At 48.0% G+C, this 23,517-nt stretch overlaps 7 protein-coding genes across 7 annotated transcripts; 6 read left to right on the top strand and 1 right to left on the bottom strand.

The window, feature by feature from the left end:
- Nucleotides 1-2,829: 2,829 nt before the first annotated feature.
- Nucleotides 2,830-5,105, top strand: Pmar_PMAR024895 (Carboxypeptidase Y precursor, putative; the record flags this gene model as incomplete). The annotated part of the gene is made up of 11 exons (XM_002773570.1): nt 2,830-2,864; nt 2,922-3,230; nt 3,280-3,528; nt 3,679-3,767; nt 3,879-3,951; nt 4,145-4,205; nt 4,345-4,422; nt 4,472-4,549; nt 4,697-4,825; nt 4,871-4,942; nt 5,007-5,105. The coding sequence occupies 11 exons, from the start codon at nt 2,830-2,832 to the stop codon at nt 5,103-5,105; spliced, it is 1,272 nt and encodes a 423-aa protein (XP_002773616.1).
- A 2,282-nt stretch (nt 5,106-7,387) lies between these two features.
- Nucleotides 7,388-7,697, top strand: Pmar_PMAR024894 (hypothetical protein; the record flags this gene model as incomplete). The annotated part of the gene is made up of 2 exons (XM_002773569.1): nt 7,388-7,466; nt 7,492-7,697. 2 exons carry the CDS (start codon nt 7,388-7,390, stop codon nt 7,695-7,697), a joined length of 285 nt encoding a protein of 94 aa, XP_002773615.1.
- Nucleotides 7,698-8,057: 360 nt separating this feature from the next.
- Pmar_PMAR024893 (hypothetical protein) lies at nt 8,058-8,312 on the top strand (the record flags this gene model as incomplete). The annotated part of the gene is made up of 1 exon (XM_002773568.1): nt 8,058-8,312. One exon carries the CDS (start codon nt 8,058-8,060, stop codon nt 8,310-8,312), a length of 255 nt encoding a protein of 84 aa, XP_002773614.1.
- A 1,113-nt stretch (nt 8,313-9,425) lies between these two features.
- On the top strand, nt 9,426-9,995 carry Pmar_PMAR024892 (hypothetical protein; the record flags this gene model as incomplete). The annotated part of the gene is made up of 1 exon (XM_002773567.1): nt 9,426-9,995. The coding sequence occupies one exon, from the start codon at nt 9,426-9,428 to the stop codon at nt 9,993-9,995; it is 570 nt and encodes a 189-aa protein (XP_002773613.1).
- A 905-nt stretch (nt 9,996-10,900) lies between these two features.
- On the top strand, nt 10,901-14,611 carry Pmar_PMAR024891 (hypothetical protein; the record flags this gene model as incomplete). The annotated part of the gene is made up of 5 exons (XM_002773566.1): nt 10,901-11,435; nt 11,458-12,234; nt 12,308-12,664; nt 12,802-12,977; nt 13,133-14,611. The coding sequence occupies 5 exons, from the start codon at nt 10,901-10,903 to the stop codon at nt 14,609-14,611; spliced, it is 3,324 nt and encodes a 1,107-aa protein (XP_002773612.1).
- A 1,347-nt stretch (nt 14,612-15,958) lies between these two features.
- Nucleotides 15,959-20,637, top strand: Pmar_PMAR024890 (ATP-binding cassette protein 3, putative; the record flags this gene model as incomplete). Its single annotated transcript, XM_002773565.1, has 4 exons — nt 15,959-17,023; nt 17,389-17,577; nt 17,945-18,070; nt 18,112-20,637. 4 exons carry the CDS (start codon nt 15,959-15,961, stop codon nt 20,635-20,637), a joined length of 3,906 nt encoding a protein of 1,301 aa, XP_002773611.1.
- A 1,459-nt stretch (nt 20,638-22,096) lies between these two features.
- On the bottom strand, nt 22,097-23,133 carry Pmar_PMAR024889 (hypothetical protein). The gene is made up of 3 exons (XM_002773564.1): nt 23,011-23,133; nt 22,711-22,961; nt 22,097-22,663 (listed from the first exon to the last, which is right to left on the bottom strand). The coding sequence occupies exons 1-3, from the start codon at nt 23,117-23,119 to the stop codon at nt 22,526-22,528; spliced, it is 498 nt and encodes a 165-aa protein (XP_002773610.1). The 5' UTR covers nt 23,120-23,133; the 3' UTR covers nt 22,097-22,525.
- Nucleotides 23,134-23,517: the final 384 nt, after the last annotated feature.

Genomic DNA, 23,517 nt, shown 5'->3' with positions numbered 1-23,517 from the left:
GATCATCCTCTGAGGATCAATCAGATCGTATCGGTGATGCACCTGCCTTGGCCCAAGGCCCTTGGGACGAGGCTCTCTGGTATGCTCAAGTGACGCTTAATTCCGCTGTTCGTGCTTCTGGTGCGAGTGCCCTGGAGAGTCGAATACTAACCCCCTCCGCAGCACTATTGGGTTCCATGACCCAGGCCAAGGAGTTCGGGACGGAGATGGACGGCGCCACGGTCGAGGTAGACCCATCGACGACGGACCCCGTCCACATCAAGGAAATAGTTCGCCTTTTGGATCGTGAACGACTCACGGTGCTGGAGACTCGCTTGCAGGATTCAGCACGAAGAGTGACATGATGTCACTCTCATGTCCTCTTCCGGATGTCACTGACATCCGGAAGAGGACATGAGAAGAATATCACGGATCTGGAGGACGGAACATTGGTGGTATAGCGTCGACCAGGTGCACTGGACGTCGAGAATCATGTGGTGAAGGTTCAGACGGTGAACGTCAACAGCGATCCTTTTGTCTACTTGGGCCGCATGGCGGGGTTTTCAACTCGACTCCGACCTCTGGGGGCGACTTCCTGTGAAACTATCGCCGTCTTTCCTTGTTACCTGGAGGTTAGGCGTGAGGAAGTGGACCGTACCCGAGCCACTCCGGCGGTTGAGGGCACTGTGGACCCTGCCAAGCTAAAGGAAGGAGATTGTGTACTGGTTTGTTTGGTAACGGGCGCTGATGTTCTGGGCTTGTATGCGGGGCCTTCTGTAGAGGATCGGAAGACTGAAGGTTGGGTTCACTGTGAACCCAACCCTGACATGGACACCCTTGCCCGGCCCCGGCGACCCGATTCGCCCCGGCCCGGCCCCGGAACCAGCCGGGCCGAGTCAAAGTCACAAACCCGGCTTCCCCGCCGATTTTGCCGGGTTCATGCGGGTGAGCGGGCGAAAAATGACCCGCAACTGTCTGCGGGTCACCCGGAAACCCGGCAGCGCAGATATTTCAAGCCATTAATAGTGCTCTTAATTGTGCGTAGCGCGGAATTTCGCGTTAATTTCCACGAATCGCCGCGTTCCCTGGAAATTAACGCGCACTTCGCGTTTAAATCGCATGACTTGGCACATTGGAATATTGTTTGATCCATGCAGCCCTGATATTGGTTCCTCTTGATAAGAAGTTCTCATCGTCGATCATGTCCGAAAGCCTTCCTGCCTGGCAATCCGGGCCGGGTTACCCGGCCAAACCGGCGGGCCCGCTAAACCCGGAACATGGGTAAGAAAAGACTGCCGGGTCACCGGGGCCGGGGAGGCGGGTTCAAAGGCTGCCGGGCCGGGCCGGGCCGGGCGACTGGAAAATCGCCGGGTGCCCACCTCGCTGTCCAATATGTGAACCGTTCACATATTAGACAGCGAGGACGGTCGACGTTTTCTCCGGTGTACTTGAATGCCGATGATACCACTCTCATGGCGGACGCAGCGCCGGAAGGTGCTACGGCCCTGTTGAGAACTTTTGCCAAGGTGATGGCTTCGCTAAAGCTTGCACCGACGAGGTTGTTGTCGGAGATAGCCGCGAGCAGAGTATTTTATAAGGATTGAAAAAACTTCTTTTGAAGGCGCAAAACTAATTAAAATTTTCTGCGAGCTCCGTGCGGAATTAAAAAACTAAGGTATATCTCGCTACTCTATTGTACTTATATCGCTGTATCGCTCGTACTCTATCGCTACTTATTGTAAACACGACGGGGAAAATGTGTAGATAATCGGAAATGGTTCCCGATTCTCCGAGTTCCATTGTGATACTCTGCGCTTGCACGGTCTGCGCACGAGTGCAGCGTTCATAATTCACGAAGTCCGCACGCGTGAGGCTCACGCCGTGAGCAGACCGCACGAATTGTAGATCTTTCAGAACAAGAAGAATCTAAAGCTCCGAAACGCATCTTCACGTCTTTGAAAAACTGGCCCGGATTTGAGGGAAACTTCCCAATCTTAGTCAAGACCCGCTTATAGATTCTATAAGCCGTATTCTATGATATAGAATACTCTGGCCGCGAGACTCTGGTGCTCGCGGTTATTTGAAAAAGAGTGACTGGGGGGACACTGCCGCGCGTGGACGTACCACTACGACGATCTGAGCAGCCGCCTCCAACGGCGATTCTATGACAGGATTCATGTCTGTCTTTCTTTCTTCATTTCTTTACAGTTAATCTATCCGTGTAGGGTTTGTTACAAGTTCATGTCGCACAAGTGTGTGCGGAATCTTGTTCATTGGTAGCTTTTTACGTGAAGTACGCGAGTTGATCGGTATTAGTAGAGCAGAAGGGCGCCGGAATGAGGGAGACTTCTGAGATCTTTTCCTTTGGTAACATCAGGGTGTGATAAAACTTTGGTAGCAAGTTGAAAACATCTTCTGTTGACAAACTCATCATCAAGCGCAGATGAAAGTGTCGGGTTTCTGACCGTGGGTGAATGTCTTGATTAAGAGGACGTTACATCCGTCTTATATTTGTGGTATCGATCGACAGTAACTAAATACCCTACAACTGGCTAGTGCCACTACCATATCACTGAGTTAGCTGGTATACTACAAGAATCTGGAGTCGAGTTGGCTTATCTAGTTATAGCAGTGAGATATCGATTTTGGTACAAGGTATTGGCCTATAGAGGTCCACCAAGGCTCACGCGTGCATCGTAGCGTAACTTCTCCTGCAACAAAGCTACACCCCAGATAAAATGGTCTTATTCCTCTCATTTATTATCGCTCTCGTAGCTGCCTCAAGCTTTCGGTCTGAGCTATCGAAGAAAGGTAAAACATTATGCCCCAAGGGCAGTGGAAACCAGGAGTATGGATACGTGCAAACAAGCCCCTTGCATAGGTTGGTGAGTCTGGATCCGTTGCAGATCATTACAGGTGTGCTGCTGCTATATCTGTACCAGGTACTTCTACACTATCATGCAGGCCGATGGCAATCCTAAAACAGCACAGACCTTCTTATACATCTCTGGTGGTCCCGGTGCCAGCAGCCTTGGAATTATGTTGACAGCTAACGGACCATGTCGCATGGATGAGGATTCCCTCATCGAAAACGAGTTGAGTTATGCACGTTCAGTAGCCCGTAGACGCTTCCGGTGCCCTAGGTTCTCATGGACGAGACAAGCTAACGGTATCTGGGTCGATGCACCGATACCTACAGGTTTCAGTCAAGGACCTATCGGTGCCGGATGGGAGAATCTAATATTAGACCTGTGAGTTCACGCAACAACAGCAATGATGATCCAGTCGGATTTCTTTTAGGGTGGACTTCGTCAAAAAGTTCTTCGAAGAACATAAAGACCTAAACAATGGCGTGCATCTAGTCGGCTTCTCGTCGTCGGGTAAACTCCGAGGCGATCACATCACCGGCAATAAGTGTATAAACCCCCCTCCCCTCCCCTCAGCCCAGATGATGGCAACGTTGGGGGCACGGCTGGTCAAGTCTGTCGGCTTCAAGGTCAATCTGGTTGGAGTGATGATGCTTTCTGGAATTGTAGCGCCTCTAGCTACGTAAGGTTGTTGTGACATGTGGCATGTGTGATGAGGACCATCCCAGATATCAAGGATGCTTACAGATGGCACAGGACCACAAACTGCTACCCTCGGCAGAGTTGAGTCGTTTTCTCACTGATTTAGTGGTGGAGTTGCACTTTCTCTCAGCATCGACCAGATGAAAGCAGGGCTGGTTCAATGTAAAGATCGACTAGCTGAGTGCAATCGTAATGGCCCCGGAGGGACTCCGATCTCAGGTGAGCTCAAATAATGAATTTCACGTCCGAGGTTAGCTCCCGACATTTAAACGTGGGCCATCTACGGAGATATTCCCCTAACGAAATGATGTGCATTCCCTGTAATATTAGTTTATTGCAAGCAAGCTCTGAACACCTGTGAAAACAACACCGCGCAGCGGCTTATTTCAGCAGGAACAAGCGCGTAAGTGGGTCGACATCCAAGTGATCCATTTTGAACGCTGGGTTACGGCGTAATGGTTGTTTACTCTCACACAATCTATAACTTAATGGTGTTTTCAATATTATCATTGGAGTAGTAGTGACTCTCTGCAATGCAGAGTCTGCATTCAAAGGATCCTTTCTATCTTTGAAGGTCGCTTTCCTAATTCACTTAGTTACGACATCCGCGTGCCACCTGGAGGGGAGAACACTTCCTACAGACTTCACCCTGGGAACGTAAGCTAGTAGGCTTCACCGTATAACGTGTGACAACCTCTCTACGGCCTTTTATTGCTGATATCATGGTTTTATCTGAAGTCGATGCCTCCTTTATCACTCTGGAGTTCATCCCTAATGAACCGCGTATTGCTCAAAGGTGCCCGACCTCTTGAACCTGAAGTCTGTGCAGCAAGCCTTGGGCGTTTCAAAAGAGTGGATGCCCTATAATCATCAGGTAAGTACTCTAACTCCATGGTATCCTATGTGAAGGATACTGATATTAGGTCCACGACCAATTCGTTAGATTCGTTGCCTATGATACAACATATCAGGTCACAAGTCTCCTCGATGCAGGATTGAAAGTGAGCTGTCGAAAAGCCTTTCGTAGAGTTATCCGCATGGCGTACCGTTCTCTGTACTATCACCTAAGAAGTACTGAATGAAGCTGAACAAAGAGCACCTCTTCAGTCAGGCGGCGAATGATATAACTATAACAAATTCGCATCAAGGTACTTGTCGTGAACGGTGACCAAGATTTTATGACCAATGCTGTCGGTGCGTTCGAAGGGGTTTCGAAATTGAAAGGAGTTAAAGACTACGGGAAGTTGCTCAAGGAATCCCCTGCTAAGGATATCAAGGTTAGTATCTTCCACAACGATGTTACCCCATTATGGCTCTCGTAGGTTGATGGTAGGAATTTCGGCAAGATGTGGGCCTCACAGTATACAAATGGAGCGAAGCTCGCATTCATCAAAGTACAGCCTCGTGGGTTGTCTCTGAGGTCCCTCGAGACCCAGAGATCATCAATGGTTCATTCAGGTGCTTGACGCGGGTCATATGATGTTCTTGTATGAGCCCAGTGGAGCGCAGAGTATCTCCGAGAATTTCTTCACTGGTGGATATTGGAAGAGTAGATGATCTCACTTTAGATCTCTTGCCTTCTGCGAGAAGCCTGTCATGACTTTCTGTTTGACTTTTGGACGCTTTGATTGAGATGTCCTGATATCATGACCACCCTACATCTTTCGTTCGTACAGTAGACCGTTCCATACTGACGTATCTTTGCTCGTGCATGTTATACGAGCACATAATAGTCCTCTCACCTTACAATTGGTACGATCAGTTTGCCGCTCTACGCTGTACTTCTCTCACCCGAGAAGATCATCTTGTGTTGTATCAGTCAAGGAGCAGCAGTCTTGGGATTTATGGTATTGAAGGGCTTGAATGGCCACCACTATGATGTATGCCTTGGTCAGTGAGAAAAATGGGTCTTCCGTTCGACTCCAGCAAGCCTCGACGTAATACATCATATAGCGTTCATTCAGTTTATAGCACACTATTAAGAAGCTTGTCGAGGCATTCCTAGATTTAAGGCACAGTTAAGGAGCAACTTTAGTGGCTCCATGAATTTCACGGAATCTGCTTTCCAGATGACCCCTAGGACGGAATGTCGAAGTATGTGTTGTTTCTCATTTGATTCTGTTAAACGGTTGACTATCTTGACCACAGCCAAAACGATCCAAGTTTTACTAATGTGTGGTGTAATTTTTGGTGATAATCCTGCCGCAGGATTCCTGCGTATTGTGAGATGTCGTGCCGTAATGATCAGGGTTATTGACTTGACTGATCTTTCGTGATCCGAGATGCGTGAGTCAGATCTGCGATTCTTGATCTCGATCCGTGATCTTTGATCCTGATCCTTGACCGTTAATCTCGATCCCTGAACTTTGATACTGATCCGTGATCTGTGATCTGGATCTCGCGTGAACCTCATTTTTGATCCTGATCTATGATTCTTGAGAAAAAACTTGATCCGTGATCCAAAGATCAAGGGGTTGAGAAATTCTCAGACGGGTTGAGAAATTTCGTTGATCCGTGATCCATTCGGTCCCGAAGGATCACCCTCTGATCCGGATCAAATATTGGATCAAGCTTCTGATCCATCAAAAGGATCAGTTTACGGATCAGTGGTACTTTGCGTGTTAAAATGCCGTGATCCCGTAACGGGGCTTTTTTGCTACGTTACACTACTCGTGATCCGTGATCCTGATCCCTTCAAAATGCTACTACACACTTCGTGGTACGAAGATTCACTTGTAAATGCATACTGAGGAGATTCATATATTCGCAGGCAGTCTCCGTCCATCTAAGGCTTAGATGGAGGAAGGCGGATGGAGGAATATATCAAACTCTAAGCAATTCAAATAGACACGATGGCCGTGTAAGAAACCTAGTCATTTCTACAGATTAAGCAAAAAACTCAATAGTATATTTTTATCTAGACATTTGGCAACCTATCTACAATGCAATTGAGAGCGCAGTGAAACGTAGCGATAGTAAAAACAGGAAGGGAGGGAGTGCACGCGTGCACTGCATTGTGTTCCCGGTTAATCGATATCATATTGCGTGCGCTGTGGTGAATCGATCGCAACACCCTCATAGGCATCAACATTCATCGCGATTCCTCGCGCGAATGGGCGCACCGAGGTGCGGTCATGAATCATTTTTTTCTTTCTTTCCCTAGGTCGGGAGATGTCTGACGATGGTGACGCACCATCGGCTCGATGGTTAGCATCTTAGCTGCTCAACATCCTCTAAGCCATCGTTAGACATGGAAGAGCACCAACTCCCAAGCTGCCAATAGCGTAAGGGTTGTGTGCTCTTCCCCTTCCCACACTCCCGTACCAAGGGTTTTTACTTACTAAATTCTGTCTTTCGAATATGCGCAACAAAAGGAGCGAAGCAGCATCGCTCCGCGGTGATTCTTGATCGCGCTCATCTCATCAATACTGATTCGTGCGAGTGATCGACCGTGATCGGATCACTGATGAATCGTGAGTCGTGATCTATCAATTTTAGGTCACTGATCCATGATCTACGATCCCGATCCAAAACTGACAGGATCATGGGTGATGTGATCTACGGATCACAAGAATGATCTATGATCCTGTCCCATGATCCCAATTTTGTTGATCTGAGCAAAAAAATCAGGTTCATGTCATAAAATCATCACATTGATCTTGATGACGTGATTTTTTTCTCAGGATTACGCGTGGATCAGGATCCGCATACCGGCCCAGGATGATACGATGTGCCGAGTATGCCTATCTATATAGCGCACGCCATGAAACGGCTGCTAGTCGGCCACTATTGATTGAATTAAGACAGACTTTCCCAATTTCAAGGGTTTGAGTTCAACTATGCCTTCCGAGGAACAGGACAATCATCCGAGAACTCAACAGAGGAACAACGGTGCCGAGCTAGAAGCCCTGCCACCTGGTGAAGACCGGCGTGCGTCTCGCAGGCTTGCTGGCCAACTGCCGATTCCGCCACCCTCGAGGCTTCCACGAGAACTCAGATCATACGGACATCGCTCTCCTCGACGAGAACAGCCCACACCTTTACACAATGTACAGCTACATTCGCAACATGAAAGGCCTATACATTCCTGCGAAGGTCATCTACCTCTCCACGAAGAGAGTTCTACATTCTCACATACTGGTCATCTAGAGCCTCAAGAAGAAGGTTCTACATTCTCACATACTGAACATCTACCTCTTCAACAAGAACGCTCTATCTTCTCTCATACCGGTCACCTACTTTCTCAACAACAAGGTTCTATATACCATCATCACCGTCGCCTACCTCCACCGCACGAAGGCCTCATGCCCTCATACTCCGTTCATTCACGCCAACAGTATGCACATGCCTATGGTGATGAAGATCATCTCCCTCTTCAAGGTGTTGTACATCCTGGAACAAGATGTGTCCCTGTTCGCTATCAGTTGACCGGTCGTTCGCCTCGGGAAGGATTCTATCATATGTCCTACACTGATCATCCATCTTTCGATCACGGACAAGGGTTCGCTCATGCTAGTCAACGACCGCCTGAACAAGTTCAGGTGCCGTCTAACACTGGTCCCGCATCCCCCTACCAAGATTCTGTCTCTCGCCATCTCGGTCAACAAGGTTCACGACAAGGTCAATCTCCTCTCCAAGCAGGGCATCTATCCTATCAAGCTGGTCGCAGCTCTGATGGTCACGCGTTCATCCACTCTGGGTCTCAATACCCTCTATCTCATTCAAGGGGTGATACTCGTCGGATATATCCGAGCGAAGTCCTAGTATCGAGGGAGGCATCGAATGACAAGATCACCGAAGTGGAATTGCGAGCCATCAAGAAGGGCGCTAACGATTTGGGCGACAGCTGGAGGAGGAAAGGCTATAAAGCATTCATGGGCGGCGAAGATCCACGCGTCGCCTTGACAACCTTATTGAGAGAGTGGAACAAACATATCCAACAAGAATGGAGAACTATCGATAGCCCAGAAGCTGTGAGAGCATTACACTCCAGTGCTCTTACGGGAGATCTTTCCGGTGACATCAAGGACTCGTATCTGAAGAGCTCTACGGTCAGCAGAGATACTAATACTTACTCTTATCATAGAGACCTATGGAGGGCTATTACCGTATATCTGAACAAGTACCACAACAAGGCCGCTTATGTTACAGCTCTCATACGGAAAATACTTGGTGAAAAGCAGGGCAACACTGATATATTTCCTATTTTGATAGCATCCGTGAAGCCCTACGAGAAGTCACACAAGGCGATGGCTGTCCTGGTGCTCAAATCCACGCATTCCACATCAACTCAGCTGTCCGTGCCAATTTGAACGAGCCCTATAATGACTGGTGGTACGAGAAGGTAAAATCTACTCTTGATGAAGCTTCTAGAACCATCGAGACCATTACCTACGAAGACCTTCAGGAGGTGATGATCACCTGGTGATCAGAAGAGTGAAAGAGAAGGCTCTCTCTCTGGGTCATAGTCGCCAAGTACCGCAAACCCGACAAGAGCAACAGTCTGTACAACCTCCCCCGTGGCCTGCCTTCCATGTCGGCACTTCAAGTACACCAACGCCTACAATTAAGCAAGAAGTTGATAAGCCGTCGATGAGCTCGAAGACCCAACCGTCTAGGAGTCCCGCTACCGACCAACAATCCCGAAAGAAGGCCACATGCTTCCGGTGCTTCAGCAGCGATCATCGGACTATTGACTGCGATGCGGACCATCCCCACAAGGAAAACCAACGCTGCAGATGTGGGAGCTTCCGGCATTCTACGTCGCGCTGCAAGCTACTGAAGAGTGGCACCATCTCTTGTGAAAGGTGTGGCTCGAAGGAGCACCGTTCTGGCATGTGCCCATCTCCAAAGGTCAACAATGTGGTTCACCGCTCTATGGTTGAGGGTGTTACCAACGTAGTTTTCAAGCTGGACCTCACGGTTATACCTCTTGAAGCAACTACTCCTATCAATCGCTCCAAAACTGCATCAGACATGACCTTCCACATCCAGCAGATCGCGAAGGACACCCTTCGGTTCGATCGGTCAGGTCCCGTCTGCACAGAGCTTATCATCGGTAGTGGTTCTAACTCTAGAACCATCAAAGCGGTTCTGGATTCTGGAGCCGGTTATAACTATGCCAAACCCGATATCCTCCAAGCTCTCGGCTCAGCTGTCCAATGGCTAAAACCGGATGGAAATCATGCTATCCGAGCTGTGGGAGTATCAGGCGAAGTCATGCCAGCGAGCAAGGTGGCACTAGTATCAGTTTGCTCACCTCGACGTCCACATGATGTCCACAAACTACGGATCCTATGTCCTGATACTCTGCTGCCTAACATGCTCCTGGGGGTGGAAGGCCTCAAGTCCCTCCATATTGGGATGACTTTCACTGAAAGTCTTTCAGCGCCCAAGGTGTTCGTGTTCATAGTGGTGTGGATCCAGCTCAAACCCTCCTCCGGGTAGACGAAGTGCGGCCCTCTAAATCTAAAACAGCCGAACCTTGCAATGCAGTAAAGGGTGGACATGGCTGCGTAGAAGATCTCGCTGCTCTCGTGAACAACGTTGACTCTGGCGCGGATATATGCCTCTTCGACACCATCAACTTCCTGCAAGTCGCCTCTGAATCAGAGGCGACTTGCAGGAAGTTGCAGAGGCTCTGATGCATTCTATGTTGAAGATTCTACGCAGGATCACTTGGCTGCATCCTCTGAGTGTCGCATCGACTCGGACTTCAACTTTGACTTGTATGCTGCTGCGGGAAACCAGTCACTCGTTGGTAACAAGCTTGACCTCAAGGAGGCTCTACCTTTAGAAAAGGCTCTCAACCATCCCCTATGCAGCTTCCGAGGAACCTATGCTGACCAACTAGTGATGGACACCAGTAGGTCGCTGACCCGAGCATGCACACGGTTTTTACATGACTTCAACTGGCTAGAGGATAGAGACCGCCTTTCTCCTTCGGCGAGCAACCGAAAATTTGCTGAGAACCATGCTCACAGACTCGCTAAATCTCTGAGGCGCAAGGGTCTCCTGTCTTCCTACTCCGATACCTTCGAGGACTACTTGTCTCGCGGATACATCGAGCCTCTACATTGTAGAGTCTACAAGTACCAAAGGACCAAGTGTATTTCACTCCACACTTCCCCGTTATCAAGGGTGGGCCGAATAACGGCGAGTCCAGCAGGTGTACCACGGTGAGGCCGGTATTCGACTGGAGGGTTGGTAATAGGGCACAACAAGCAGCTCTTACCATCGATCGGGGGACATGGGAATGTCTCGCTTATACTCGGCTCTACAAATATTGCATATGGGCCGACCTGAAGGCTGCGTTTCTCAACTGTCGAGTCCCAGAGCGCACCACGCTCTCAATGGGATTCGTCCTGGCCACCTTCGACGACTTCACTGATGACATCGTCTACAAGTTCTTCAAGTTTCGCGGTCCAGTGATGGGTATTGCCGGCTCTCTAGCCATACTACAACTATCCGGTAGCATCATGGTTGCCGAAGCCAATGAGAGGACAGCTGCACGCTTGAATGGCGCGAACGGTGATCCGATGGCACACCCTATCAGACTAGCTCTCGACGGACCATGTCTAGCAACAGCTGAAGAGCTCTACGGTCTACATCCCCATCAACTATACCAGCAGAGACCGAGTGAAGCAGCAAAGCAGTTACGCCGTGTCATCGTTGACGTCGAGAAAAGTAACATGCGAATGCTCGCAGAAAGCGACGGCAAACCTGCCTCCGAGACCGACACTGATGATGTCCTACACTGCACTATCCTGAAGAGGCTAGCACTAGGTGCTCAAGCCTATCTGAATCATGGTGCCAGAGGACGGTATATGGACGACTACGTTGTGGCAGCTGATTCCCGAGCGGAGATCGAGATGATGTTGAGCGGAGGTCGAGATGATGTTCAGCGAAGATGATGAAGTCACCAAGTCTAGGGGTCAACACTTCTCCGAAAAGAAGACCAAACGCAGCTGGGATAACGTGTTAGCTGACGACATCTGCGTTGGCTCTGATGATGCTCTCCATCTTACTGCCCTTCGTCGAGGCATCACTCAGCGGTTGTCACATCGCATGTTCGAGACCAATGACAAGAAGGAGGTCAGCAACCTTCCCGACCAGATACCCAGTGATCCCCAACCATGTCTAGGTGTGCGATGGCATCCGAAGTGTGACTCTCTGTCTCTCAAGTCAGACCTTCGTCATAAGGCCTCAACGGTGACCACAGTCAAGCTTCTCAAGCGTTACGGCAACGGATTCTACGACCCCCTCGGTTGGCATCTCGAGCTCTCTATGCAGCTCCGCCTCCTGTGCCGCCAAGCCAGGTCTAACGCCGACCCGCACACTGGTCACCTCCGCTCTGAGGACACCCAGGCTCTTGTCGCCTGGGAGAATCAATTGAAGGCCTTCGACCTAAGGGTCCCCCGACGTCTACGTCGACCAGGTGAAAGTCACTGCAACTCTGTCTGTCTCTTCACAGACAGCCGTGACACCGCAGGCGCTGCTCTGTTGTACGACCTCCACGGCCAGCGTATTGCAGGTTCAGGGTATCTCCACCAACTCCAAGGACGTCGTACGGCCCCCAAGTTTGAGCTGGACACCTTGGCGTCATCGCTGGAGTGGGCATCGGCTATGCTTCAGGAGTCCAACGACCACTCTCCTGTCCATCATCTTCTGGTCTTCACTGACAGCAGTATCTCTATCTCTCGGCTACGTCAAGTGACTCCGACCACGGCCCACAGCGTAGACGACCTTGTGACTATCAGGAGAGTGCCTCAAGGTGAAGAACGCTATCCACCAGTCACAGACCCGTCGTGAAGGCCTTCGTGTGGTGGTATCGCATCTCAGCGGCAAGTCTAACCTGGCCGATGCTCCCCCAAGGTGCCAGCCGAAGTCTTTGTTCATTGACTCCGACGCTCTCTTCTGCCACATCCGAGCCTTCCATGATGACCTTCTGCGATGCAACGACGGTGATCTACAAGCCAGTCCTATGATTTTCCGCCTTGACCCAGAGTATGTTCCTACTGCTCTCCCCACGCGTTGGTCCAAGAAGGAGTCTTCAAAACCCAAGGTTACATTGGCGTCACTTAGTACAGCGACGACCCCTAGTCCCGCTGGTGAAAGTAAGAAGACTGACCAGGACTCCTGGTCCAGGAGGCCTTCACAGTGGACGACGACTCGCTTCATCTTCTTGAGCGACTGTTCCGCTTCAAGCTCCTCGTCAAGGCGTGGCATGCCTTAAGGACGGAGCTGCTACCAGGCACTCCAGCTTCCAGCACAAGCACGGTCGCCGACCCCTTGCGTCTGCTTATACGTCATCAACAACGCCTCCATTTGAAGGCCTTCCACAAGTCGCCCTTTCACTTCAAGACTGACGAAGGCCTTATCTATCGGTCGACACGTCAAGCGGGTGATGGTACTATCTTCAACCAGTTGGTCATACCGAAGCTGTCTACTCTTCTTCAACGACTGCTGGTTGTCAAGTGTCACGGATGGCATCATGGAGGTATCAATGCAACTCTGCGGCGCCTAAGCACCATGTATGCCTGGCCCCGCATGAAGCGCACTGTGGTTCCTGTCTCTCCGCTTAGTCCCAGCGCCCTCTCCATGCTCCTGCTGGCACCTTCGCGGCTCCTACAGCTGTCTGGCAGTATATCGGTCTCGACCACACCGGCCCCTATGATGTCCCAGTAAGAGAAGGCTCTCAACGGCTCCCTTATTGTCTTGTGGCTACTTGTCTGCTGTCGGGCCACCAGCTCGCTGTAGCGGTCTCTAGCACCTCTTTCGAGCAGATTACGCTGGCCTTCAAGAAGATATTGGCCCTTGCAGGGGTTCCTAAAGGCCTTCGGTGTGACAACTCTCAGTCCTTCCGGGGCTCTGAGTTCCGATGTCTATGCCTCTCCTATTCTATCGAAATGCAGTTCATTTATAGCCGGTCTCCTCAACGTGGAGGTGCCTACGAGCGCCGCCATGCCGAGCTCAATGAGCAGCTTCGCCTCCTCCAAGCTCGTGACCAACCATGTGATCTCACTGTCCTGGAGGCCACCGCTCGCTCCAATGCTCAGTTTCGCTGGGATGACTCCGGTTTGGTCAACTCTCCTTGGGACCTGGCTCGCACTTATCCTTATCTACAGTGTGCTACCCTTTCTCCTCCAGTCGACCCCACTTTCCCGAAAGCATTTCAAGAGCCCTCTGCTCGGGTTAGTGAATGGCTACTCTCTACTTGGGAGAAGGATTGTGAAGGACGACGAGTTCGGGCTGGTGATAAAGCTGCTACTGTCAACACGGGTGACATTGTCTATCTCAAGCTGCCCAGACGTGTGACTAAGCTCAGCTCATCCACTACCGGTCCTTTCCGAGTCCTTCAACGTTGTGGCAACTCAGTCAAGCTGACTCCCATCACTGGCGCCAACCGTTATCGGTCTGTCTTTTTCCAGCCCATCGACAACGTGGTGCGGACGGTTTCTGATCCTGTCCACGACTCTGAAACGCCCCTGCCTGGGCCCCCAGAGTCTCATGGAGTTCCTGATGAGTCCATTCCTGACAAGGCTCGTAGCGCCGAGGCCACCGTTAGCCCCCAAGTTGAAGATGATTCTTCTAAGGCCTTAGCAAGTGCTCAGGACGACGCTCACGTCAACGACACTGCTTCAAGTGCTCTACCTTCGAAGGCCTTCACATCAACCACCGGCTCTTCAGCAGACGACACAGTCATTCACGAGCCTTCTTCGACCTCCTCTCGGCCAAGGACTAAACGGGCTATTGTTCCACGCCGTACCGGTGACCCCCATCCTGAAGTGAAGAACTTCGCCTACATCACTTCTTCTGGTCGAGGTGGACTCCAATGTGGAAGGGTTATCAGCGTTGACCAAGGCCTTTACCGACTGCAACTAGCAGACCGTTCTGCCGACGGAAACTCTCTATGTCTTCGCTCTGATATGGTCTCTTCTCCGACTGCCTATCTACTTCGTGTCCAAGGAGACTCTGACGACTTCCCCGACAACAAGACCGATTTCCGTCTGACTCGAGCGTCCGTCCGTTTCCTTGACAACCTCAAGATGACCAAGCGCTGACCGTCATTATTGATGATGATTATATTCTGTGATACCATTGTATGCTCATTCCGGGCCCCCAGAACTGTCCTGTGACGACAATAACATTGAGGAAACTCAAGTGAGCAAGATCATATCTAACCGTTTCACCGTTTCGCCATTTCAGTAACGGTTGCGGTTCGCGAATTAGATCAGCTACTAAGCTTGGGTAGTTGCTTCAGCGTGTCTACGTTCCACGCACTGGACTGCTCTATCGCTCACTACTCTAGATCTATCCTATCTGAGACCTTGAGTTAAGTTGTGCGGTTATCTCTCTCACAGAGTCCCTCGCCTAGAACCACTCATAACTGCACAACTGCATGACACATTCCAGATCCAAAATCATAAAATTTTGAGCGTAATCGCAGTGCAGTTGGGAATGAAGTAGTAGAAACTATACAGAAAGGAAGAGGTTATGAAGAGGAGCAGAATGATAGGTACATTGCCGTATCAGAGTCTGATTAATCAGTTAAACTGATTAATCACGTACACTACTTCATGCTTAAGAAAGATAAGAGGAAATCGGAAACCATCACAAATCGTAATTACAACAAAGCCTTTGTCACAAAGGCGACGCTACTGAAGACGACTCTTTTACGTATCATAAAATGCCTCTTTCGCAGAGGGGCTGTCATCCTTGCCACGTGCTCCTCATTCTTCTGGGCTTCCTTCGACTCCCAGTATACTTGTTCCTTCTTAAGGCACAGTCTCCAGATCCTGTAACTGTGTGGCTAACAGTCTTATTGCTTGTTTGTCTGGAGGCTAAGAGTCTTAGCCTAAGACGACATGCTGATATGCCCATGTCCCTGGGTTCTATCTCTGCACCTTATATTTTTCGATCATTTTCAGAGGTCCTGATCACTTAAGGATCTTAAGCTTCTTCCCTTCACCTTTAGTTTAGGACTTCCTTAAAAATCCCTTCCTCTTTGTGATACCTGATTAAGCCATTTTAAGGTCATACGCCTAGCGTTAGGTCCTAGCCCTAAAGTTTAGGTCCATAAATCACTAAGGTCCCTAAGTTATAGGCCCAATTATTCTCTAGACCCATCTGGAACTAAAATGCTGCACTTGAAAACTTGCGTTATCCATGCGGCTCACTCTTCGACCTTATGTGCCCACACCCGATAAAGGGACAGGCCGTTGTGTTCTGTCCTTATAGCGTGGCACGGATATCATCCGTTTCTGAGTACTGCGTAGGGAAAGTGTTGTCGGTGGCGGCCTGAATTACTGCGAACTCTTTGAGTTATGATTATTATCTTAGTTCCACTCCTGTTAGGAGATTTTGTTGTTTCTTGTGTTCACAAGCCTTTCTAGCAGCAGCACCGAAACATGGGAGCTAACGGTAAAGGCAATAATAAATGTTTCTTCGCTAAGAAGTTCTTCGGCAAGAAGGCTACTGCTGTTGATAACAACGGTTCTACTACTGATGATGTTGATGACCCTAACAATGTTCGAGTTGAAGACAATAAGTCGGTTTCTTATTTCACTCTGTTCGCTCTGGCCGATAAACACGACAAGATCATCCTTGCCATAGGTGTCGCGGCCGCCTTGATAAACGGTGCTCTGATGCCACTGTTCTCGCTCTTGTTTGGCAACTTTGCTGATGCTGCTGCTGGTGGTATTGCCGGTTTCATGCATAGGATATCCAAAGTTGCTTGGGAAATGTGCGTATTGGGCGCGATTTCTTTCGTGGCTGCCTCCATTTTCAACGCTTGTTTTTCATATTTCTCTGAAAATCAAGTGACGAGGTTGAGAGTTAAATACTTACAAGCTGTAGTTGGCCAAGACATTGCTTGGTTTGATGTTAGGACCCCTGCGGCGCTACCCGCTCGCATGTCTGAGGACGTCCTCAAGGTCCGTGATGCGATTGGTCAAAAAGCCTCTATGATGTGTATGAATGTTTCTATGTGTATTGTTGGTTACATTATTGCTTTCTACAGAGGTTGGCAAATAACACTTGTTATGATCGCTACGTGTCCTCTCATTATGGTGTGTGGCCTCCTTATGGCAAAGGTGATGTCGACTCTCGCTTCAAAGGGCCAGAATGAATACGCTGAGGCTGGCGCTGTTGCTGAGGAAGTGTTATCGTCCATCAAGACGGTCGCCTCTTTCGGTGGCGAGCAAAGATCTATTGATCGCTACAACGCCAAGGTTCAGAAAGCGTTGAAATCTGGTGTAAAGGTGTCAGTTTATCGAGGCTTTGCAATAGGGTTTACTATGCTGGTGGTATTCTGGACGTATGCTCTTACGTTCTGGTATGGTGGTACCTTGATCCGAGACCGTACCATAAATCCCTCAACTGGTAGACCTTATCAGGGTGGGGATGTATTGACGGTCTTTATGTCTGCTATGATGGCAACTTTCTCTATCGCTCAGATCGCCCCTCATTTCCAAGTAAGTTCCTATACGAACTATGCCACTACATGTGTTGGTGACATTGTTATGAAATTTTGAGAAATTGCTGCTCTGCCATAATTGGTGTATAGCTTCTACAATTTTCTCAGCAGCTGAGCATCCTTCAGCAGTGTGTGGACTTATGCGCAGGATCAACTACATGTGTTAGTGACAATATCAAAATTTTTTGAGGAATGCTCAATGGTTTGTGTACACTCTTACCCTAGTTCGTGTATAAATTACTCACCTTAGCAGCTGAGATGAGTGGACATATACTTCTCCAACACCAGCGTGAAAAATACGACAATATGAAAATTGCGATGAAATTTCTGAGTATTGCGAACATACATTTTTCCTCCCCTCAGGCGTTTTCTGAGGGCTGTGCTGCTGGTGGGAAAATATTCCCGCTGATGGCCGAGAACGCGGAGATTGAGCCTAAGGTCAAAAGACTATCCGAGGGAGGGGAAGCGGAGGCTAATATGATTCCGGTTGAGTTCGAATCTTTACAGTTGGATGACGTGAAGTTCAACTACCCAGCTAGGCCAACACTGCAGGTGTGTGGGGACAAGAGGTTTTAATATTTTTTGATATTTTTTATAGATATTAATATTTTTTCGCTTTTTTTATCCGTTTTTTCCGTCTTTTTTTATACTTTTTCCTATTTTTTGCAGAAAAATTATTGATGTCTCGTGTTTAATAGTATTAAACACTAAAGGCATCAATAAATTTTTTTGGAAAAAAATAAATTAATCCTTTATTTAATTTTTTGTCACCATAATTTAATTAATTCTGTATTTTGTATATATTGCGGTATGAATGATATATAAATATAGTATAAATTTACTTGAAAATGAAAAAATAAAAATTATTACCCAATTAAAAATAAAGATATGACCTACAGTTCACAATGTTATTGATCAGGTGCTCAAGGGTGTATCTCTGGAGATTAAGCGTGGCCAGAAAGTGGCCTTTGTCGGTGAGTCTGGTTCGGGGAAGTCTACTTTGGTTCAGCTCATCGAACGGTTTTATGATCCTGCTGAGGGAAAAGTAATATTTTTTCCGTTTTTTTTCGGGGATTTTTTCCATAGGTGCTTGTCAATGGAGTTGATATTAAAAGTATGCCCGTGCATAAGCATCGTGCTCTGTTCGGTTATGTCGGCCAAGAACCGTTCTTGTTTGCTGATAGTATTCGAAATAATCTCCGGTATGGTCTTACTGGTAGTAGAGTACCGAGTGAGGAAGAGATGAGGAAGGTCTGCAAAGATGCGCAAATTTTGGATTTCATCGAAGGCTTGCCTGAGGGGTTTGACACTTATGCTGGTCCAGGTGGCAGTCAAATGTCCGGTGGCCAGAAGCAGAGAATCGCCATTGCTAGAGCTCTGCTGCGGCACCCTGAGATTCTGCTGCTGGACGAGGCTACGTCGGCGCTTGATAACGAGAGTGAGAAGATGGTGCAAGCTACGATCGACCACTTGCAGTCTACTGTGAGTATTACGACGATTTCGATCGCGCATAGGTTGTCTACTATCAAGAATTCTGATGTGATATTCGTGATGAAATTGGGAGAACTGGTTGAGAAGGGCAGTAATGATGAGCTCATGGCCCAGCAAGGTGTTTATGCCTCTTTGGTTTCGGCGCAGGCTGCTGCTGCGGTGAAGGACGATGAGAAAGTGGCCGCTACTGAGGGGGTCGCGGGGTCGTCGGTTGATACTGCTAGTGAGGTTGTGAATAGGAAGAAGAGTGGTATGGCAAGAACGGCTACTAGTGGTACAATTGGTGATGATGATGCCGATGATGACAACCAAGGAGAGTCTTTGTTGAAAACGGAGGAGGAAAAGGAGAAGGAGCGCAAAGCTGAGATTGCTAAGACGTATAAGACGCCCTGGAGGAGGTTGCTGGCGTTTAACAAGGATCAAAAATGGTGGTTTCTGCCCTCCCTGTTGGGGTCGTTTATGACGGGATCGGCATTTCCGATAAATGCACTGATCTTGTCGCGTGCGTTATTCGCATTTTATTATCCTCCATTTCTGGTGATGGAACATATTGATAACATATGCTTCTATTACATCGGCTTGGGAGTGATGATATTCTTTGGTCAGCTCATCGAGTCGGGCTCGCTGGGTTACCTCGGTGAAAATTTCACATGTAATGTTCGTAAGCAATGTTTTGCCAAGATAATGGAACAAGATATGGGCTTTTTTGATTTCCCGGAGCACGCCTCTGGCAAGTTGACTGCCTCGTTGTCAACCTATGCTGTGAAGATGAACTCTCTCACTGGTTCGAGTTTGGGTATCTATTCTCAAGCGATAACTGGTTTGATCGTTGGTGTTATCATTGGCTTCTGTGGATCGTGGCAGCTGACTTTGGTGATGTTGGCCATGCTGCCGTTACTGATGATGGCTGCTAAGTTCAACATGTCTGTGAGGATGTCAGGAAAAAAGGAACAGGATAACCTCAAGCAGTCGCAGTTGATAGCGTCGGAGGCCATTCAGAATATGCGCACAGTGAGAGCGTTTATGGCAGAGTCGTGGACTGTTGACCGCTATGCGGAGTTTGCTAGTATTGCTAGTGATACTTCTGGTACTACCGCTATCTTTCATGGTGTTCTCTTTGGTGGTTCGAACTGTATCATCTTCCTGGCATACGCCCTGGGTTTCTGGTATGGAGGTCACCTTATGGTCTACAACGGTTTGGAGTACTCCCACATGTTGCAGTCGCTTATGGCTGTTATGTTCGCCGCTATGGCGGTCGGTCAGGCTATGGCCTTCCTCCCTGATGTCGCTGAAGCTAAGGTCTCTGCTCATGATGTATTCGAGATCCTCGATACGGAGTCTGTAATCAACGCCATGCACCCGGATGGTACGATCAGTGATATGGGTGATGGAGTAGTTGAGTTCAAGGATGTTCATTTCAAGTACCCGACGAACCCCGAATTGCCGATTCTCAAGGGGGTGTCCTTCCGCATTGAGCCAGGTCAGCAGGTGGCGTTTGTTGGACCCTCAGGAAGTGGCAAATCGACTATCATGGCACTTATGCAGAGGTTCTATGATGTTGAGAGTGGCAGTATTTGCATTGGTGGCGATGATATCAGGATGTTGGATGTGGCGTGGTGGAGGAGCAAAAACGGTTATGTTGGTCAAGAACCTGTCCTTTTCGATATGACACTCGCTGAGAATGTCCGTTACGGTAAGGAAGATGCGTCTATGGCTGAGCTGGAGAAGGTTGCTAGTATGTCCAATATGGATTATGTTACCTCTATGGGAGGCAGCGTGAAGTGGGACGACCCGATGGGCCCGAAAGGTTGTCGTCTGTCGGGTGGTCAGAAGCAGAGAGCAGCTATTGCCAGAGCTCTCGTGAGAGATCCTCATATTATTTTCCTCGATGAGGCTACGAGTGCATTGGACTCTACTAGTGAGAAGATCGTCCAGAATGCTATTGATACCGCCTCTGTTGGTCGTACCAGTGTAACTGTTGCTCATAGATTGACTACTGTTCGTAATTGTGATGTTATTTACGTCATTACTGATGGTAAAATCGTTGAATCTGGCAGTCATGATGTTCTTATGGCTAATCGTGGTGTATACTACGACTTGTATACCAAGGGTCAAAAGTAGTAGTAGTACTCTACAACACCCTAACACTATTTCACTTCTTGTTTCTCTCTATATACCTTGTATTGGGCATTTAGCACGTCTATCTGGCTTCACAGCGTTCGCGAGTCGTCAGTGCCCATAATAACAATTTCCTGGCGTATTCATTCCCCATAGCGCTATGTCTCGTTGAAGCTAGCGTGTTGATAGTGTAATCTCGGTTGGTATTGGGTTCGAGTTAGTTGGGAATCTTCTGTTTTTGCAGTTGTAGTTTTTCATGAGTCCACTTACCCAAGCTCGTTTAAAAACTCTTATGCGCGAACGAAAAAGAGTTTACTTCCTGGCCCTCCCAGTTGGGAACACATCGTATGATATATTCCAACTGTTATGCCCCCTCGAAAGGTGTTGTGTTTGACCAGTGTGAGCCACAGACATTAACTCTCGCATGATTAGGCCTAAATTTACGAGAGTACAGTCAACTGTGTACTGGCTTTAGACTCTCGAGTATTTATCAAAGGATCAAGCCTCGAGAATAGAGACATTACTAGTAACGATTATACCAAGCAAAAGTTTATAGGCTGAGAATAAGTCGTCGTTAGCAGTATGATGATTAATTACCCGCGAGCGCACAATGGAAGTAGACAAACACGGAGGGCATTACAAAACTCGATAATCTCCTGGTTATTGGAAGATGATACTGGGCCTGTTTCATAGGAACAAATTGCGCCTTAAACTTAAGTAACGCCTTAAAGTATACCTTGAGTAACTCCTTAAGTTGCTCCTATATTTAAGGCACAATAAATTAAGTATCCATGTGAAACAGGCCCACTGCATCACTATCGCTGTCCCAATTCTCCGTAGCACACAATATGTCTCTCTCAAGTGGAAAAATCCCTTGGCCGAGCTTATGATGAAGATGGTCTGCCTCGGTTGAATACAATCAGGCTGCCTTATAAGGCATTCTACTGCAAACATATCCAGTGTAGTGTTATCTCAATGTCACTAACACTGTCATACGCTTGATTAAGCTGGAGGGAATCACCATCAGTATCATCACAGATCAACATTTAGCGACACGGACTAGACTCCTACTGCTTAATTAATACTGAAGGATGATAATATTAATGCCCCTGTTTATATCGTACCTAAAAAATACATATTATATTACTAGGCCTATAGAGGCACTACTGCTAATTGCCATAGCCTTACCCTCATTGAAGAAATGCGTTCTCATAGAAAAGGTCAGGCCGCACTCACAGCAATAGGAGGACAATCAACATGGACTCAATGACATCATTCCTTCAACATATTTGTTCGACTAGGAATTTGTGTTGGCTAATTACCATCGATATATTACTCTATGCTGGTTACTGTTCAATCATGATCATTTCAACATGTGTTTTCTCGCCATTGTACGATTAAGACACCATCAGAAACGCAAAACCTCAATGTAATGTGCAAGTTTAACAGTGTTCTTCAGTGAACTGACACAGTATAGTGGAACTTACTTCGGCGTAGTAGAGTGCGAAATCACAGAAAAGTTATTTACAGCTATTCCAGACACCGCGCATGAGGAAAATCGAATCTGAGTTTCGGAAATCTCCACGAAGAATTCTCGTATAGAACTCTGAGGAAGTACAGCTACTTCGATACGACGAAGAACTCTCAATGAACTGTCCAGTCCGTCCACGATCGGGTCTGAACGACTTATGCCGAGCACCAAGTTGTGAGGAGTCATCAAACAACGTTGAAGCACTATAATACGAGCTGAGTTTGGTACAGTTGTCACAGCTTGGATAACCAACTTATGAGAAGAGAGGAAGAATCATAAAAATATTAATGATAGTAATAGTCATAGTAGCGTGATGCGAGGTGTTATTGTCGAATACATCCAGAAACGATATAATCACTATCATCGTGTGAGAAGACGATATCGTCTTTGAGATGGTAGCACACTGAGGCAGGCCAAGATGGCACCCATACACCCTTCAGTAGAAGATAGACCAGCTGACACACTCGGATGCCATGTCGAATTGCGCCTATTATAGTCCTGAAGAAGGCGAAAAATCAAACATTCAGATGACCGTAAGGGTTTACTTTATAACTTTCCACATAATGGTAAGTCGCCAATGATTGTATCGAGGGCTCTTCTACGTTCCTATACGGTGGTACATCCAAAGTGACTGTAGGTAGACAGTCGTGAATGCCATTGGACACTTTAGCCGTTTCAACGCATGAGTGACTCCGTGTAAAGCACGCAGAAGAGGTCGACTGTTGGTCTGGAAAAGTTACTGACAAACACCGACGCTTGGGCGCGGTATTTTCGGCATCTGATGATGCGGTAGTATCTGATGGAAATATAAGCGAACGAGCAGAGTAGAGGTTCTCAACACCTACCACTGCAATCCGTGATCGTCGATGCATCAGATCCGAGCGAACACGTAGAGCAACTCCCCTTTGTCTTATCCCGTAGACAAGACTTCAGCGTTGAGGTAGTTTTATTCATGTATTAAATTCACTGAGTTTGGATGCTCATTTCATGGGAGTGTTGAACCAAGACGGAAACCCGCCGTCGAGATTCTCTAAGAGTATCCAGTAGATTATTCCTGAGATTCGAGAGCGCTCCAGAGATTGAATTCCACATATCGAGCTGAGATCGCTCTTGAGACTAAGGAGAGGTATGTTGAACACTACGTATGAATATTGTTAATTAAAAAAAGGGTAATTCAATCGACAATGCACCACACAATTATCACTGTGAAAATAATACACATAGTCTTGCCCTCCCGTACGAGATAGCCTCGAAGCATAAACGTCTCGAGAATGTCAGGAGCGTTCCCGATATCTCCAATTTACCAACAATTCATGGACGGTCAACGGGCTGTTAAGATTTCCCTGCCAGCT

This window comes from Perkinsus marinus (genome assembly GCF_000006405.1).
Source record: "Perkinsus marinus ATCC 50983 genomic scaffold scf_1104296958752, whole genome shotgun sequence".
NCBI classification, from domain to species: domain Eukaryota; phylum Perkinsozoa; order Perkinsida; family Perkinsidae; genus Perkinsus; species Perkinsus marinus.
This window is presented reverse-complemented; position numbering and strand designations above follow the sequence as displayed.